The 20,151-nt window shown below is 37.6% G+C and overlaps 1 protein-coding gene and 1 long non-coding RNA gene across 5 annotated transcripts; both read left to right on the top strand.

The window, feature by feature from the left end:
• The first annotated feature begins 792 nt into the window (after positions 1 to 792).
• On the top strand, positions 793 to 3,232 carry LOC126586696 (plasmodesmata-located protein 8-like). Of its 3 annotated transcripts, XM_050251637.1 has the most exons (4): positions 793 to 1,541; positions 1,641 to 1,831; positions 2,719 to 2,826; positions 2,961 to 3,232. In XM_050251637.1, the coding sequence occupies exons 1-4, from the start codon at positions 1,066 to 1,068 to the stop codon at positions 3,035 to 3,037; spliced, it is 852 nt and encodes a 283-aa protein (XP_050107594.1). In that variant the 5' UTR covers positions 793 to 1,065; the 3' UTR covers positions 3,038 to 3,232. The 3 variants fall into 3 exon arrangements, with proteins under 3 accessions (XP_050107594.1, XP_050107583.1, XP_050107592.1); XM_050251626.1 differs by having other exon boundaries at positions 797 to 1,831; XM_050251635.1 differs by having other exon boundaries at positions 887 to 1,831; positions 2,977 to 3,232.
• Positions 3,233 to 4,835: 1,603 nt separating this feature from the next.
• On the top strand, positions 4,836 to 8,184 carry LOC126584628 (uncharacterized). 2 transcript variants are annotated; one of them, XR_007610054.1, is made up of 5 exons: positions 4,836 to 5,365; positions 6,385 to 6,629; positions 6,891 to 6,948; positions 7,047 to 7,178; positions 7,602 to 8,184. It is a non-coding gene; the product is annotated as an uncharacterized LOC126584628 (long non-coding RNA). The 2 variants fall into 2 exon arrangements; XR_007610051.1 differs by lacking the exon at positions 7,602 to 8,184 and having other exon boundaries at positions 4,837 to 5,365; positions 7,047 to 7,540.
• Positions 8,185 to 20,151: the final 11,967 nt, after the last annotated feature.

Here is a 20,151-nt window from a genome sequence, read left to right as displayed (position 1 = left end):
GATTCTTTTCGTAATGATCAAGAAAGAATGACACTTTCTTGAAATATTCTTATTCGACAAATTGATGAGCAGATTTTCCTACTATCTCATGAAATTCTTCCGTAAACAAAAATATCCCCAAATTTCAAGAAACCTAACATCTTGAATCAAAGATTGTATAAAGATTGCAGACCACACCGTAGACCAAGCTAGTAGGAAATATCGCAATCCCAGAATACCAGAATATAATCCAGGACACCAAGAACCCATGAAATAATCGCATAATGAAGAAGTTGAGGGAGAGACTAATCACACAGATGGAAACCACAATCGCGAAAGAAACTCAACAGTGGAAGAACTCAGGATTGGAATTGGTTTTCAGCCATGACCAGCGACGATACCATATTAACAGAGAAGGAAGAAGAAGATCAAATGATGAGCGGGAAAAAGAAGCTTTTGAGATAAGCTTTGATTTGGATTATTACATCGTCGTCTAAATGACATGTACACTTTGTTTACATAGAAACGTCTTACACTCACAATTACAACATTCCCCTTTAACCAACTCAATCCTTATAACTACCTCGACTAATACCAACATCACGAGTGTCACTATGGTTATTAAAATGCAGCTACACTTTGACAATTCATATTGTATTCTAGAATATAGGCCTACATTACTGGTGGCGTTGAGTGACATTGTTATAAACTTATCTCATGTTGTCTTATGTTTTAACGTTCACGACTAAACTTGATAGGCTTTTATGTCCGGTAATATAATAAAAGAACCAGTGTGCATGCTCCATCTATTCGAGGTCAAAGTATAATTTTGAGCATCTCACAAAAAATGACGTAGAATTTTTTTGCAGCTGCTTTAACTAAGAACACATACAGGTAGGCCCTTAAAGAGAAAATATGTACCCTTTCTTTATAGTAAAGTGTCCACATAAGAAATGAAGAAAGACCACAAAGCAACAGATCCCTCACTCAATCTCTCAAGCTTAAACCATCACTACCAAACCACAAAACAAGAACAATAGAAAAGGAAAGTGTTAACAAATTGAAACGAAAAAACACAAGAAAATAATGGTCATGAACAACCTTCACTTACACTACTCTACTCAGAAAACCATCTTAGCCCTTAGAATAATAATCTCCTCTATTTTCTTTCTCTTTTCTTCACTAATCACTATCCATGGAAATTCAATTAAATCCTACATCTTCATCTATGCAGGCTGCTCCCAAGAAAAATACCAACCTAACTCACCCTTTGAAGCCAACCTCAACTCTTTCCTTTCATCAGTTGTCAGCTCATCCTCTCAAGTCTCTTACAACAATTTTGCTGTCGGAAATGGAAGCACAACACCAGAAGGCTCCATCTACGGCTTGTACCAGTGCCGAGGTGACTTAAAGATTTTCGACTGCTCAAAATGCATCGGAAGTGCGGTGAATCAAATCACTTTGGTATGCCCCTACTCTTATGGGGCTTCCCTGCAGTTAGAAGGATGCCTTGTAAGATATGAGCATGTTGACTTCTTGGGCAAGCTTGATACAAGCCTTAGGTATAGAAAATGCAGTAAAAGTGGTGTGAATGATGATGTCGAATTCTTTAGGCGAAGAGATGATGTGCTTGCTGACTTGCAAAGAGCAAATGGTTTTAGGGTTAGCAGCTCTGGTTTGGTTGAAGGGTTTGCTCAGTGTTTGGGGGATTTGATCCAAAACGACTGCTCTTCTTGTATTGCTGATGCTGTGGGAAAGTTGAAGAGTTTATGCGGATCGGCTGCAGCTGTTGATGTGTTCTTGGGTCAGTGTTATGCCCGCTATTGGGCTTCTGGCTACTATGAAGTCTCAGGTGCAATTCACGCTCTTCTTCTCTGCATATAGTAGCAACATTGAATGAAAAACCATAACAAATTCAGATTAAATTCGTCCTTTGGACCATAAATTAAAAAATGATGTCACAGAGAAAAGAAATTATCTAATATGTCATTCAATATAGAATTTTTCCTAATTATACAACTTTTACATAACTGAATTAGTTAGATAAATTTTTTAAATTAAAATAGTTGTAATCTTAGGTCCAAAATTTTATTTAATTCAAATAACATGTTGACCACTTTAGTTATTGAAAGCTAAACAGGAAAAACTCATCAAATCTCCGTTAATTCCTTGAGAATTTGTACCCTATCATTTTCTGATTTGCTTAACTATTTGCTAGCCATATAGTTGATTATATGCTTTGATAGACTGATCAAAATGTGTTGCTCTATTCTTTTAAGTAGTCACGTAGGACATATTCCACACTCAATTACTTGAAGGTAAATAAATATATACTATTAGCTCCATGTTTTCTTCGAATCGAATATATAACTTAGAGAAGGGTTTCAAATTCTATTTAGACTCTCTCAAAAATAAGATCATGTGTAACTTGTTGACACTTGTAATAATTATTTTTTTAGTGTTACAATGCACTCAAGTTGGAACATAGTTATAAGGTAAATATTATTAGGTGTTACATGTCCTACTCAGATTTGCTTCTAAGAGCGGGTGAGTAGCAATCCTCGAGTTAGAAATTGCATATTTATTTAGAAGAAAAAAAGATAAGAATATGGAAAAGTTGTAAGCACTCTTATATATGTGGTGGTGGCAGCTAATTTGCTTAGTCTCCAATAAAATGTTTATGTATTATGAACTAATAGTACTAATTGCTCTCACTTTTTTTTTTTTGTGTTTGTATAGATTCCTCTAACGAAGACAACGCAGGAAAGACAGTGGCCATTATTGTTGGGGCAGTAGCAGGTTTAGCTGTTCTAATTGTTCTTCTCTCAGTTTGCAGGAAAACGATGGGTAACAAAATACAAATATTCTCCCTTAACATAATATTGTGTGCGTTTACAATATATATATATATATATATATATATATATATATATATAATATATATATATATATATCATCACTCAATTATTGCTTATTGGTAGTTAATCATGTTTACAGGTTAATTAAGGGGATGGAGAGATCTCTGGGACTTTCTTTTGAAGATATGGAAGATACATAATCATTAAAATGGAAGGCCACAAATTGGCGTTGGCTTTAATACTCTTGTGAAAGCTCTATGCCTTCAACTTTTTGTCTCTTTTAATACCAAATGGTATTCTCCAAAAGAAGGTGGTGTTATCCTATAGCATAAAGTAGCGCTCTAATTTCCATCAACTTCAAAAGGGCTGCTGATCCTCTTTAGCTTCAACAAAAATCCCTCTCTTTCTTTTCCAATTTATTTTAGGTATTTAAGCAACTTTTCTTTTTGTAAACGGCAAACCCATCAGCCTTTTGCTTTTTCTTTTGGTGGTCAATTTCTCTAAAATGTGTCCCCCTTCGTGCGTCCTTTTCGTTTTCCTTCTAATTTTTTACTAACCTCACCGTCAGACTCATCATAGGAATTCAAGATTGAACTCGAAATTTAACTCCATGAAGGAAAATACTTGGTAGGAAGGATGAAGGGAATGCGTATAGATTATAAACTAAAAAAAATTACCTTTTCAAAGATGCTTTTCCTTTCAAAAATATTATTAAGGAGTGGGACGAAAGTTAGAAACTATTACGTTGATTTAGGAGATGGGACTTTTGAACCCGGGAGTTTCAAAGTTGTGTTCACCTTCATGTTTTTGTTTTTATATAATCTCCTTCATCTCTGTCTCCTCCCTTCATCCTTCTCCACTCCTATTTTTCTTATTTACTTTGTCTCTAGCACAAAAAAGTAAAAAGTAAAACCTAAAAAAGAAATAGTTATCAAACAAGTTTTTTTTTTTTTTTAAGATCTAATTTAATTTTCTACAGAGAGAAAGTATATAATGAAATGATGAGGAAACTACAGACAATAGTTATGGTAGGTGGGAGGGATAAAGAAACTATTTCAAATTGTTTCATATTTTTTTTGTGTACACTACTAGAAAATATTATTGCCTCACAAAATGTGGCCCAACGAACTATATTTCGTAGGGTCAAGTTATTTTACCCAACGAAAATTTCAATTGGTCGGGCAAAGTTGGTCAACATTTAAAGTTTTACCAAAGACTTAGCACGACGAAATGCTTTCGGAGGGAAAGATAAATTCGTTGGGCAAACATTTGGCGCCAAGAGAAAAAATAGCTCGTATTGTGTAAAATCTTGCTTGGTGAACAATAAAGGTTATGTCGCGCAAAAAACTAAATTAGGGTTTAGGGTCTAGGTTTTAGGTTTTGGGGTTTTGTTTTGTCGCGCCAAGTGGATATATTCGTCAGGTGAAAGGAGACACATGGTTGGCATATTAAATTCCTTCGTTGATTTTTGCAATCCGTGGAACTAGTTTCATGCGATCTAGTCTTTAAACTTGTTTATATATACTCTGGGATTTCATACGCTAAAAATCACCAAAAACAAACATTTGGAGATTAGGTACCGGGACGAAAATCCTTTGACGGTTACAAACGAAAAATCACGATTTAACAATCATTTTAGCTTCACTTTTGATAATTCACTAGAACAAAACAGTTCATCTACCACGTCAATTCTATCACAGGCATATATAGCTTGTGGTAAAAACTATTCAATTACCATGGTCAAGTTTAAGTCGTGGTAGATAACATTAATCCACAACGGTTAAATTTTAGCCCGTTGTTAAAAACGAATAATCTACAACGAACATTTATATCTGTGATGAAATATCATAATTACCACCATATATGCTCATAATGGTTACTTTAAACTACCACGTCGTCTTTTGTGAATTCACCGCGCCGTTGGCCCGTGGTGGATGTTTTTCATTTTATCTTCATAATTGAAAACATTTGGAAGAGGCAGGAGATTAAAACTTTGGAGGGCTTCCAAAATCTCCAACTCCCTATTTTCAAAGAGAGCACGTTAACTCTCCCTCGTCATTTTCATTTCCCTCTAGCAGCTTCTCTGCCTTTCCTCTTCAGAAATTTCCAAACGCCTCCACCTTTGCATACTCGAGCCCAATTCCACCTTTTCGGAATCATAAACAAAACCATTTCTAATTGCAAACCCGACGAGTTCCTCACGAACTCATCCTCCCTTCCATCAACTGCGCACTCAAGTTCGCAGCTTCTTCTGTAGGGTAAAATCCCAAAGCTTGTTCCAATATGCTCATGTATGTGTTCTGTATATGAAAATCCATACGAGAATTCCCTGAAATTCAATCACGGTGGTGGCTCCGGCGGCTTCTATTTAGATGATAGGTATGGGGGATACAATCGAAGCCTATCTGATTTGGGTTCGGATCCATATGGGAAGCGGTATGATGCAGGTCCCGATGCGGGTATGGCGACGGTGTAAGCTTACGAAGGTGATAATTCCATTCCTGCAATGGCTAATAATCTCGCCCCAGGTTCGTTAAATCTTCCTTCCATGTTTTGATTGTATACGATGCTTCTGATCATATACGTGCATCCTGATTAAATGTTGGGATTTCGATCCATTAGTATTATATTGGGCGGTTTCACATCTGGGTTCTTCAAGTTACATTTTTTAGCTAAAAGATCATTGATTTGGAGAAAAGATTGATGATTTCTGAATTCTCGGACATTTCTTTGTATTGGGTTTCTGTATTTTTGATCTATCTTTCGCATCAATCAATCTTTTTCTTTACATGTTTGATCAAATCTCTGGTACAAAGTTTACCCGCTTGTGAATCTCTCTTAAAAATTAACTTCTTTTAAGTGAAAAATTCATGAGAAAAGATTGATGATTTCTGAATTCTCGGACATTTCTTTGTATTGGGTTTCTGTATTTTTTATCTATCTTTCGCATCAATCAATCTTTTTCTTTACATGTTTGATCAAATCTCTGGTACAAAGTTTACCCGCTTGTGAATCTCTCTTAAAAATTAACTTCTTTTAAGTGAAAAATTCATGTTATGTCTGTATATGCTTTCTAGTATGTGATTCGGAATCTTATTGTATTTGAAATATTGTTTCTTGTTTCGTATGGATTCACTTTGTGTTACGATTTACACTGCACGTGTGTTTGGTAGTTGATCTGTTATCTGTTTGAAAAATCATGATTAAAACAATAAAGGATTAGTCGGGTAACAGATGCTTTGTAAAGATGAACAATTTTTGTTTACTAAACATGCAGTTTCGAGTTTCCGAATCAGTTAATCTGTAGTTTTAGTTTAGTACCAAAATTGGATAAAAGAAGGTGAGTTGATTCTAACATAGTCCTAGTTGGAGCAACTGTGTGATTTTTAGCTTAATTAATTGCATAGACGATGAGAAAGTTTTCGTATTAATTAAGATTAAACGTATGTCCATGGCAAACTATTGCATATGCAACATTGAAGCGTAGATATAGCTTGTTGAACTTCTTTGCAATTTGATTAATACTGCTTAAATGATGTGACTGCAGCTTTAGACAAAAAATTGGTTTTGCATGAAGATTCTAAAGATGCATCCTCCCATAAAAAATGAGGGTCACAAGATGACAAGTCCCTGGTTGTTTGCTTTAGGGAAATGCTAATTGACTTTGTGCCCACCGTTGGTGGAGTTTCACTTGCTGAAGCACCTGCTTTTAAGAAAGCTCCTGGTGGTGCTCCTGCTAATGTTGCTGTTGGAGTCGCAAGACTGGGTGGTTCAGCAGGTTTCATAGGCAAGGTACATTAGATTCTGTGGATGTTGGTATTAATTTCTCCCCTTGGCTTTTGCCTTTCTTCCTGGGATTTCTGTTAAGAAGAAGGATTTCTCTAGTAACATTTTGTTCCAAACATGTAAGAATAATGAAACATAGAAAGACACTTTCAAACTGTTTACTGAAACCCCCAACGGTTCAACTCTATATTGACTTTGTTGAGCATGGCATGATTCAAATATGCATATTTCTCATATTGTGTATTTAACCCATTTCACAATCTCCAGACATGTATTCGAACGATGTTTTCTCTCATATCGCCTCGACACCGTTACAAGATGTGATGTAAGTTCATTTTATTTTAGCATCAAGTTCGTTAAGGAACTTTTAATTTATGTATTGAGGTAAAAGTAATTTGTATGTTTATTTTTCTTCTCATGCAGAAAACCGACTCATCTACCTTCGCCTTTTAGTCAAAGAGCTCTGTGGATATTAAGCCAAGACGTATTAGATTGCAGTCAAATAGTTACACTGCCAATACCCTTTTGGATACAGTGACTACTGCAACTGTACAGGTTGGAAATTACAGAGATGTATAAACATTGATACTTATTTTGAGATGTATGTGATGCTTTGGTTCTATGTGAAAATTACTGAAGGTGGGCTGGATTAATCATTTCGTGTTTCAGTTATATATATGTTCATTTTGAGTAGGGTGGTAAATTACAAAGATTGACTTATATGCCTGAACGTTTAGACTTGGGCCTGTATTTCATATTGTTTAAATAGGCATGAGTAGTGTACTTACATGAAGGGGTAGTGTTTTGTTGTGAAGTAAAGCCAGCTGATTCCTCTGTGCAAAAGTGCATGAATATCAAATGTATTCCTTCAATGCATAATCTCTAATGAACTCTCTATCATTCAATTTGCGAATTTATTGAAATTTGTTATCAATGCCTGTTTGGCCCTTTTTCTTATTTCATTACTGCTGTTTTTAGGTCCCCGATGAGGCAATAACAAAATGCATGGCCTATGGGTCAGATTTTGGGGCTTTATACATCTCAGGGAGGCAGTATAGATCTCCAAAGAACTAAGAATGGCGTAAAATAGGTTCCTAATTCCAGTTACCAGTTTCCAAATCATCTCCCCATGTATGAAACTGATTTTGTTTAACTTGTCTCGATGTCTTCAACTGGAGAAATAGAATTAACAAATCCTAAGGCGAAAGTTCATCACATAGTGCTTGGTCCTGATTGCTAGAAATTTTGGGTAACTGTTGTCAGAGTGGAGAATTTATCTTTGTACCGCCCTACAAGTGAATTTGTGTCCTAGAGGATGCTATATCTAATACAATTGCTTGGCCATCAAAGTAAGTTAGAGTTGGAAAGTAATTTTAGTTCGTACTTAGTCTAGAAAATGGTACTTTGACACTGCATGGATAGTACTTTATGACTTCTGTTGTTTATGTATTCATTAGGCACTACATGGATGGTACTTTATGAGTTCTGTTGTTTATGTATTCATTTCGAAACTCAAGTATTTTTAAATTATGTTATAATATTATCAAGTATTTTTTAGGTAGTTATTATGTTGTAGTAAATATGCAATTTTGTTGGTTATTTTGTACTAATATATATATATATATATATATATATATATATATATATATATATATTATTGCAGTCATATTTAGAATATGAATGTAATTGTACAAATCCTAGTAGATATGGGAACGTACCATATATTCCTTTTAGGAGTTGATTACTTATTAAATGTTGTAATCCTAAAAGAGTAAGGTTTTTGCCTATCCTACTAGTATAAATAAAGCCATAATGGGGTGATACAAACACATATCACAATTAAATCATTCTCTTTTCTCCCTCAATACTGTCGGTCCCTCTCTCTCTCTCTCTCTCTCTCTCTCTCTCTAAACCCTAAGATCGTTCAATCAAATAAGCTTACAATACGTTATCAGCATGCTCTTTCCAAAAAGTTGAGGAATTGATGGATCATAGGAGGAGGTTATCTTCTACAAAATTCAAAGGCTTATATTTGTTTTCTGATAATCAGGTACGCTTAAAATAAAAAAAGATATTTGAAACGTCCACGAAGCATGAAAACATTTACCATAATGCATGAACCCCTCTCTATTTATATATTCCTTACGAATAGGTCTTCATTATGATGCATGATGCACTGCAGACCGAGTATCTCGCTAAGGAGGACCCGCGCACCCTCTGGCTTGTTTTGGCCTGCCGTTTCGATCACCAGAAAAACATATACTTGCCTAAAGTAATACATGACTGGCAACACCTTCACTTCTAGGACTTTAAGTTCGTGAATGAATACAACTCTGAAATTTGTAGAATCCGTTCACTGCTGAAATTATGCAAAGTGGAACTAACCGAATCAAATCTCCTGGAGAAGACCTATTCGACCTTCCATGCTACCAATATTGTCCTGCATCAACAATATAGGGCAAAGAAATTCACAAGTTTTCAGATTTAATCTCTGTTTTACTTCTCGTTGAAAAGCAGAACCAGCTTTTGATGAAGAATCATCAAGCTTGACCCACTGGCTCGAATGCCACGCCTGAAGCGCATGCGACCAATTCTAGCAGCCATCAATGCCGAAAGAATAGTCGTGGTCGTGGCAATGGGCGGTAAGCCCAACCACGAGCCTAAGGTCAACAAAGTGCTGCACCTAAGAAAGGAAATGTGACCTAACAACGTCCATCACTTGCCCCTAAGGCCCCAAACTTCAAGAACAAGGGCAAAGCTCCCGTTCAGCCCGCTTCTATTGAACTGGATATGTGCTACCGTTGTGGATCAAGGGATCATTGGTCACGCATATGCCGAGCTTCCCCTAAGGCTATTGCCAAGTATCATTCTTGTCGTGAGTCTAACTTTGCATATGTGGATCAACCTGAAGATGAAACTACATCAATGGATATATTGGATTTTCAGGAGGAGTCAGCTCCTATGGATGAATAAATTAGACATGTTTTACGGTGTTTAGTTGCTGAACCCACTAGGAGTGGCCGGCCCTTTCCCCCCCTATTTCTCTAGGTTTATGGTTTAATTTCGAACAATTTTACTAAGTATTTGGAATAATTTGTTTGGTTTGGTTTGTTTTGAATTATGGATTGTTATTTGAATGGATATTATTTTCTCGAATTGGTTAATTGAATGAATGGACTTATATTTATGCATGTGACTAATTCAATCAATTTATTTCTAAGTATGTCTAGTGGGGAAGTTAGTTGTCTGGCAGAAAGGGCAACGATGTACACCATATTGTGTGAATGACACTATTTTACTAACTTAATACCCAAGAAAGCTCATTTGACAACTCTCTCAGGCCCATCCAACTTGATTGAAGGATACATAAAGGCACGTATCATGTTGTCCAATGGTACTATCTTAACCATTAAGGAGGCATTCTATTCTCCACATTTCAGAAGAACGTTGCTGAGTTTTAGAGATATTCAAGATAATCAATATCATATTGAAACCACTGAAGATAATGGTTCTGAATTTCTTTGTTTCACTTCATATGAATATGGCCAGAAACATATTCACGAGAAGTTGGAACGTCTCCTGAGTGGGTTGTACATCACAACCATTTGTGGCATAGAAGCCCACAGTGTGGCTGGCCCTATGCCTGAGTTCTAGGACACTTTGTTGCTTTGGCATGACCGTTTGGGACATCCTGGACGTGACATGATGCGTCGTATCCTCAAATCATCACACGGTCATAAGTTGTATCCCTATGTTGGACTCCCGCCATGCAAAGTGTGTTCTTTAGGGAAGTTGAATACTCAACCCTCACATACAAAGATCATTCACGACCCATCTAAGTTTCTTTAAAGGATTCAATGGGACATTTGTGGACCTATCCAACCAACCTGCGGACCATTTAGATACTTTATGGTGTTGGTTGACGCATCGACACGATGGTCACATGTTTTCCTGTTGTCCACACGCAACACCACGTTTGCTAAACTCCTAGCTCAAATCATTAAGCTAAGGGCTCACCACCTTGATTATCTGATTAAGTCAATTCGACTAGATAACACTGGAGAGTTTACGTCACAGACCGTTAACGATTATTGCATGTCAATAGGGATTGATGTGGAACATCCTGTACCCTATGTTCACACCCAAAATGGCCTGGTAAAAGCTTTCATAAAGCGTCTTCAATTGATAGCTCAAACTTTGGTTATGAGAACCAAATTGCCGTTATCTGCCTAGGGATATGCAATATTTCACGCAACTATGTTGGTCCGCCTAGGGCCCACCGTTACCTAACCACATTTACCGTTACAGTTGGTCATTGGATACAAGCCTGATGTCTTGCATTTACAAGTGTTTGGATGCACCATTTATGTGCAAATAGCGCCGCCACTACATACCAAAATGGGTTCTCAAAGAAAAATGAGAATCTATGTCAGTTATGATTCGCCATCAATTGTTCGTTACTTAGAACCCTTGACAGGAGGTCTCTTTACAACACATTTTACGGATGGTCACTTTGATGAGATAGTATTCCCGTCGTTAGGGGGAGATAAGCATGCTAACGTTCCCGTAGAACGCAACGAATTGTTATGGTATGCTCCCACTATGTCTCATTTAGATCCCCATACTGCTCAGTCCGAAACTGAGTTGCAACTAATTATAGATCTTCAAAGCATTGCTCAAAGCATGTCGGATGTTTTTAATGATCTAGCAAAGGTGACAAGATCACATATACCCGCTGCAACCGCACCTGCAAGGATAGATGTACCCCATATACGTTAACAACCTGCCTGGGAAGGCCAAACAATCCTCGAAGGTGGGGAAGCCGCACTTTCCACACGGCAAGGTATATTGGCAGCTAGCCAATCATCTGCTCCGACCCTGATGCGTGGCAGACCCCTTCGTTCAAAGGATTCACAATCCCGAAAGAGGAAAATGGCACCAACTAGTGACCCTAGTTTGAATCCAATCATCGCTCACTCATTTGTTCCAATGCATAAGGTTATTCTAGATTACGATGATGCTTAAGATGAAAAATGCCGGCCTCCTGAGAATCGTGAGATTTCGGTCCACTACGCAGTATTGGATGAGGTTTGGAATAAGAATGAGATGATCGTGGACGATGCATTTATGTACTCAGTAGCTACTGACATCATGCTTAGTGATGATATTGAACCATGTTCTATCGATGAATGTCGACGTAGAACCAATTGGTCAAACTGGAAACAAGCAATCCAGGTCGAACTCGATTCGCTCGCAAAGCATAACGTGTTTGGACCTATCGTTCTTACACCACCACGCATGAAGCTCGTTGGCTACAAATAGGTTTTCGTGAGGAAGCATAATGAGAAGAATGAAATAGTGCGATACAAAGCACGCTTCGTAGCGCAAGGTTTCTCTCAATGCCTTAGGATTGATTACGATGAGACGTATTCCCTGTAATGGACGTTATAACATTTCGCTACCTTATCAGTTTGGTAGTTTCTGAAAAACTGAATATGTAGCTCATGGACGTGGTAACCGCGTATCTCTATGAGGATCTAGATACGGAAATATACATGAAAGTTCCAGAAGGACTTCCATTGACTGGTTCAAATAGTTCAAAACCACGGAATACTCTCTCAATTAGGTTGAGGAGGTCACTCTACGGATTGAAACAATCCGGGTGGATGTGGTATAACTATCTTAGTGAATATTTGACAAGTCAGGGTTATGTGAATAATGAATTATGCCCATGCGTGTTCATGAAGAAGTCACATTTCGGATTTGCAATCGTTGCAGTATATGTCAATGACATGAACCTCATCAGGACTCTCGCAGAGCTTGAGGAAATTGCTGCACACTTGAAATCAGAATTTGAGATGCTGGAGATCAAGCATTGTTCGAATGGAATCTTAGTACATCAATCGAACTACACCTAAAAGGTGTTGCGTCATTTTAATGAGGATAAAGCAAAGCCTTCGAGTACACCCATGGTCATTCGGACTCTAGATGCTAAATGAGATCCCTTCCGTCCAAATGAGGATGTGGAAGAGATTTTAGAACCCGAAGTTCCTTACCTAAGTGCAATTGGGGCTTTATTGTACTTGGCTCAGTGCACTAGACCCGATATCTCCTTCATTGTTAATCTTTTGGCTAGGTACAGTAATGCGCCCATGCGCAGGCACTGGAATGGTGTTAAAGACATTTTCCGCTACCTTAAGGGTATGATGGATTTAGGCTTGTTCTATACCCACGAATCTTCGAGTGTTGCCGCCTTCTATAGTCCTCGAATTGATTTTCGCCTTGTTGGTTATGCAGATGTTGGATATCTATCTGACCCACATATGGCTTATTCTCAAATGGGTTATGTCTTTACCATTGGAGACACCGCTATATCTTGAAGGTCTACCAAGTAAATGCTAGTTGTGACTTCGTTGAACCATGCTGAGATTCTCGCCCTGCATGAAGCATCGCGTGGATGCTTTTGGCTGAGAGAAGTTATTAGGGGTGGGCACTTGGAACCGAAAACCGAAACCGAAACACAAACCAAATTAAACCTCACCGAATGATTTGGTTTTGCGGTTTTGAAATGGTTTCGGTTTTGAAACCGAACCACAAAATAGGAAACGGTTTGGTTTCGGTTTTGCCTTTTGAAAACCGCACCGAAACCAAAACCGCATAACTTTATTAAATGTTAAATTCTAATTGGTTATTTTATTGAGTCCATACATTTACTATGGACTCAACCTTATCATAATATTTCCACATAATCTCTATCTTTTCTTTCTTCTAGTCTGTACTACTCAACTTTATTCATTTAAGCTTCTAACTCTCTCTCTCGGCCTCCCTTTCATTCCAGCTCCTAGCTCCTAGAGTTCAGGGTTGGGTTTTGAATCAAATGGGGATTTGGTTTTTCGTTAGTTAGTCTTCCAATTTTCTTCGTTCATGAACATCAAAATGTCAGAATGTTGTTGATTGGTGAATAAATTATTCATATGTATAAACCTGATAAATCGGAGTAAAATTGAATATGATTCAAGTTCCCGGGTTCTGCAAAAAAAAGACAAAATGTCATATCTGTTCCTAGATTAGTCGATATAATCCACTTCTTATTAGATTTAAGTATTAAATTTAGCAGATTAAGTATTAATTAGGCTTGTTGCTTACTGGAATGGCCATGCCTTGAAATTTCATTTTCCTCCAATTTTTATTATAACATGCGAATAATGGGTGGATACTAGATAGGTTTCCGCCCAGTATACACAATTACACACACCTACACGAATTAAATATGTCCCCTTGATTAAGGAGATGTTCACATTACTTAGGGCTGCATGTCGATTTCAATCCCTGCATCATGATGTGAACTCTCTTGAACTTAAGATTGAATGTGTATTGCATGCTTGGTTGCTGACTACAATAAATAATGCTGCATTTGGGCTATCGAATGACTTGTTTTTAATGTCAAAAGTTTAAACACCAAAACTTTTTTATTGAATTGGATGAAATAAGATACAACTAGGTAACCATAATAGCTTTTCAAACAATGAAACCAAACCAAAACCGTTTAAAACTAAACTAAACTGAACCAAATTGTTTGGTTTCATTTCGGTTTTAGCCTCAAAACCGCACCAAACCAAACTGCAAAAACTTGCAGTTTTGGTTTTGGTTTCACTCAAAACTGCACCAAACCGAACCGCGCCCATCCCTAGAAGTTATGGAACATATTTGAAGCACTAGTGGTCTTACATCAGTCGTTGACCTTCCTACAATGATCTTTGAAGACAATACATCATGTATCGAGCAGTTTAAAAGGGATACATCAAGGGAGACAACACCAAACACATAGTGCCAAAGTTCTTTTACTCACACTAGCAACAACAACATCAAAACATTGAAATCAAGCAAATCTGTTCCCAGGACAACCTGGCCGATCTCTTCGCTAAGTCGTTGCCCAAGTCTACTTTTCAGAAGCTTGTCCAAGGAATCGGTATGCATAAATTATCTGAGTTGAATCGCTTGTAGTTCTCTTATTTAGAAGTTATGTCTAACTCAGGGGGAGTATCTAGAAGAATACTCACTTGATCTTAATGTACTCTTTTTCCTACGATTAGGAACATTTTTCCCACTGGGGTTTTGCTACCTAACGAGGTTTTAACGAGGCACACATCCTGGGATGATCATACTCCGTTAAGTTCACTACTTTCGTCCTGTTTGATGTTTTTTTTAGACATTATGTATACTTCTCACTTTTCTCCTTAGTCTATGGGTTTCTCCCATACTCTTGGGTTTTACCATAGCGAGGTTTTGTGAGTTTTATTACAAATGCATACTTTCTTAAATTTGATACTCCCTTTCACCCATTGTGCCAATGACTTCATCAACTATTCTACCTTATTTGCTGAAGATCTGATGCGATGGTTTGTTGAGTATTTACACACTCAAGGAGGAGTGTTGCAGTCATATTTAGAATAGGAATGTGATTGTGTAAATCCTAGTAGATATGGGAATGTACCTTATATTCCTATTAAGAGTTGATTACCTATTAAATGTTGTAATCGTAAAAGGGTAAGGTTTTTGCCCATCCTACTAGTATAAATAAAGGCACAATGGGGTGATACAAACACACCTTACAATTAAATCACTCTCTTTTCTCCCTGAATATCGTCGGTCCCTCTCTCTAAACCCTAAGATCATTCAATCAAATAGGCCTACAACATATATATATATATATATATATATATATATATATGTGTGTGTGTGTGTGTTAAATAGTTTTTTTATTATTATTATTTTGGAAAATAATTTATAACGGGCATTAGTTGTGGTCAATTAGTAATCGACAACATCCATAGCACATGGTGTTATATCTCAATCTACAATCGGTACAATTCGTGGTTATATTGCATTTGACAACGGGCATTGCCCGTGGTAGAAACTGGGACTTTTTATCACATCCATAATACTAACGGGCACTGTGTCCGTGGTGGATTACAATTTATTACAGGCATTCACCGTGATAGATGAGTTTTTTTCTTCTAGTGATTGTTTACAACTACAATCTTCGGCCCTATAAGAATTGTTTACAACTGCAATCTTCGGCCCTATAAGAATACAAGGAATGAAATAGATCATCAATTTAAAATACACTAGTGGTTATCACAAAAGCTTAAGTTTATTGTACGCCTAATTTACTAAGTAATATAAAGGGCAAAGAGGGGGTGCGGCGGCATAGAGGGAAAAGAAAGAGATGTGTAATTGTGAGGCATGTGTTATCTCACCCCATTGTGCCTTGTGCCTTTATAGTAGTAAGGAAGGAAAATTTCTAACCCCAATATGATTACAAGTCTAGTAGGATAATATCTAATCTAAGAGATATGGAAGATATCCCAAATATGATATGATGGCAAGGGAAAAAACAAAGTAGACAAATCCCATCGTCAAAAGGCATTCCTAATCTAATAGGACTGCAACACTCCCCCTTAAGTGTGTAAATACTCAAACAAAATATCACATCAGGTCTTCAGCGTGTGAAGTAGATCAGTTGATAAAGCCGTCAGTACAATAGGTGAATGCGAGTCTCAAATTAACGAAATTATGCATTGTAGTAAAACTCACAAAACCTCGTTATGGTAAAACCTAAAGTAGGTGAACTACATAAACTAAGGAGAAACGTGAGAAGTATGCATAATGTCAAAAAAAAAAATGTCATATGGGATGAAAATAGTAAGCCTCATTAGGGTATGATCAACCTAGGATGGATGCCTTATCGAAACCTCGTTAGGGTAGCAAAAACCCAGTGGAAAAATGCTCATAATCGTAGGAAAAAAAAGTACATTAAAATCAAGTGGGTATACTTCTGGATACTCCCCTTAAGTATGACAAAACTTCCAAATAAGAGAACTACAAGCTATTCAAATCAGAATGTTTATGTATACCAATTCTTTGGACAAGCTTCTGAAATGTAGACTTGGGCAATGACTTCGTGAAGAGATCAGCTAGGTTGTCTTGGGAACGGACTAGCTTGACTTCAATATTCTGATGATGTTGTTGCTGATCAGAATAAAAGAACTTCGACGCAATGTGCTTGGTGTTATCTCCCTTTATGTATCCCTTCTTCAGTTGATCGATACATGCAGCGTTGTCTTCAAAAATTATTATAGGAAGGTTAATGACGGTAGAAAGACCACTAATACTTCGAATATGTTCCATGACAACTCTCAACCAAAAGCATTCACGCAAGGCTTCATGTAAGGTTAGAATCTTAGCATGGTTCGAAGAAGTCCTAACTAATGATTGCTTGGTAGACCTCCAAGAAATTATGGTGTCTCCAACGGTAAAAATGTAACCCGTTTAAGAACGTGCCCAGTGCGGGTCAGATAAATAACCTACTTAGCATAACCACACAAGGCGAGAATCAACCCGATGACCGATGGGGGATGTGGCTCCTTTTGATCATGGGTACAGAACAAACCCAAATCCATCGTACCCTTAAGGTAGCGAAAAATGTCATTAACCCATTTTCAGTGTCTACGTGTAGGCACATTGTTGTATCTTGCCAAAAGATTTACAACGAATAAGATGTCAGGTCTAGTGCATTGAGCCAAGTACAATAAAGAACCAATTGCACTTAGGTAGAGAACCTAGGGCTCCAAAATCTCTTCCTCATCTTCCTTAGGATAAAAAGGATCTTGTTTTGCATCTAAAGTACGAACTACCATAAGAGTACTATGATTCCATCCAAACAGTGCTCGATCTCTAGGTTGAGGCAATATCTAGTTTTCCCAAGATCTTTCATCTCGAATTTCGATTTCAAGTGAGCCGTAGTTTTCTCAAGCTCCTCAGGAGTCCCAATGAGATTCACATCGTCGACATAAACTGCAACAATCGCAAATTCCGAATGTGACTTCTTAATAAATACGCATGGGCATAGTTCATTGTTCACATAACCTTGACTTATCAAATATTCACTCAGACAGTTATACTACATCCATCTGGATCGTTTCAATATGTAGAGTGATCTTCTCATTTGAATCAAGAAGGTGTTCCATGGTTTAGAACTATTTGGCCCAATCAATGTATGTCTCTCTGGAACTTTCATGAGATTTTTGTATCAAGTTTTCCATAAAGATACACGGTTATCACGTCTATAAGCTATATATTCATTTTTTTGGGAACTATCAAACTGATAAGGTAGTAAAACGTAACAACGTCCAGTACGGGAGAACACGTGTCCTCGTAATCAATCCCAGGATGTTAAGAGAAGTCTTACGCTACGAGGCGTGCTTTTTATCGCATTATTTCATTCTTCTCATTACGCTTGCTTATGAAAACCCCCTTGTAGCACACATGCGTGGAAGCTATGAGTCCAAACACCTTGCGTTTCGGAAGAGAATTAGGTTTAATAATGATTGCTTGTTTCCAGTTTGACTAGTTAGTTCTACGTCAACACTCATCAATGGAATGTGGCTTAATGTCATTGCTAAGCATGATATCAGTAGCTATTGTGTATGCAAAGGCATCGTAGACTATCATCTCACTTTGATTCCAAACCTTATCCAAAACTGGATAATGGACTGAAATCGCACGATTCTCGAGAGGCCAACTCATCTTATCTAAATACGTCACCGTAATCTAGAATAACCTCATATGTTGGAACGGTTGAGTCAGCAATGTTCAGATTCATACTAGGTTTACTAGTTTGTGCGGTTTTTCTCTTCCATGTTGTGAATCCTTTGAACCAAAGGGTCTCGCTTTAAGGTAGGAACTGATGATTAGCTAGTTGCCAGTGTATCGGGCCGCTTGGGAGGTGTTGCCGATGCTCCTTAGGGGACGGCTCATCCTTCTTATGCGATGGTATGGCGTACGCTAGTCACGTTTGCTAGATCAATAAAAGCATCTGGCATTCTTTGAGCAATCCTCTGTAGATCTAGAATACAACCAAGATATAAAATATCGATGATATCAGAAATATCGGTAGTCCAAAAACACGGAAATATCGATGGAAATATCGGGATATTATCGATATCGATAAAAAATGAATAAAAACCCATGAAATTGTAAGAAAAACTTGGAAATTTTTATTGAAACTTTGTAGGATGTTTATTTAGTCAATTATCTATTAGTTTATCACAAAAAATAGGAAGGAAATGCATTACATGATGGATTTAACTGATTTAAGTTGATTATATAGCGAGCTGGCAAACATTGTGAGTATAAAAAATATGTAGTAATTAATGAAAGAATTTTAAACACACCATAATCATTTATATATAATGAATTAGTACAATATTTTACACTTTGTACATTGCATGGTAAGATACATGAGTGACTTAATACCCTTTATTTTTTTTATTTAAGAATTATATGTTTGTGGGGATTTTATTTAAAATTTATATTGAAGATGCTCTTAAATTATGTAAAATTGTGATCTAAAACAATATTTTATTTTATTTTATTTTCAAAATGCAAAATGGGCATTAAGAAAATTGAGAAGAAAGAGTCCCATTTAATTCCCAAAAATGCAAAAAATCCCGACCCATCATCTTTCTTCAGAACCTATCAAAATCCATATTGCCCTCAGACTCTTTCCCTTTTATTCCCACTTTGCCTTTTAGTCGCCTCTCTCTCTCTTTCTCCATCCATATTCTCTCAAATTCCTCACTCTCCGCCTGTCCGACCCCCTCCGCCCTCTTCCGTTATCCCTCCCTTCCGCTAGATCTCGGCACCCCCACCTGAGAAACCACCCCCACCCACCCATCCAACTGATCATCATCTATGACGCTGGGCTCAGGAGGATCGAGTGCTCACTCTCCGCCTATCCGACCCCCTCCGCCCTCATCCGTTATCTCTCCCTTCCCCTAGATCTCGGCACCCCCACCTGAGAAACCACCCCCACCCACCTACCAAACTGATCATCATCTATGACGCTGGGCTCAAGAGGATCGAGTGTAGTGGGTGAGTCTATCAAAACCCATGTCATCGTTCTTCCTCCCTTTCTCACCTCCCGGCGACCACCATCACGCAAGGGAATCCATCAAACGGTTTGATTCAAACCCAAGCGGGTTTTAGGATCCAGAGAAAATGGATTTTTCATTTCCGACGACGGAGGCGCAGATCTTGGGTCTGAGCCTGGATTGCAGAGAGAGATCTGGGCAGCTGCGACGACGCAGCCTCGGTTGCTTTTCCGACGACGGAGCCACAACGATTGTTTCGATAATATCGAATATATCGTGATATTATCAATATTATCAATAATATCCCGATATTTTGACGATAATTAAGGGGATACGTGGGAAAATATCGGCCTCTCTGAAAAACGATAATATCAACGATATTTCGCCGATATTATCGATATTTTAATCCTTGAATACAACACACTTTAGTTTTAGACTGGGTAGTGCAGGGATCTAAATGAGACATAGTGGGACGTTAACGTTCTTCAGGAACATTAACGTTCTTATCTCCCCCTAACAATGGGAAAACTCTCATTGAAGTGACAATTTGCAAAACGTGCAGTAAAGATATCTCATGTCAAGGGCTCTAAGTA

This window comes from Malus sylvestris, chromosome 2 (assembly GCF_916048215.2).
Source record: "Malus sylvestris chromosome 2, drMalSylv7.2, whole genome shotgun sequence".
NCBI lineage: Eukaryota > Viridiplantae > Streptophyta > Magnoliopsida > Rosales > Rosaceae > Malus > Malus sylvestris.
The sequence above is the reverse complement of the archived record's forward strand: the minus strand, read 5'-3'. Positions and strand labels throughout refer to the sequence as shown.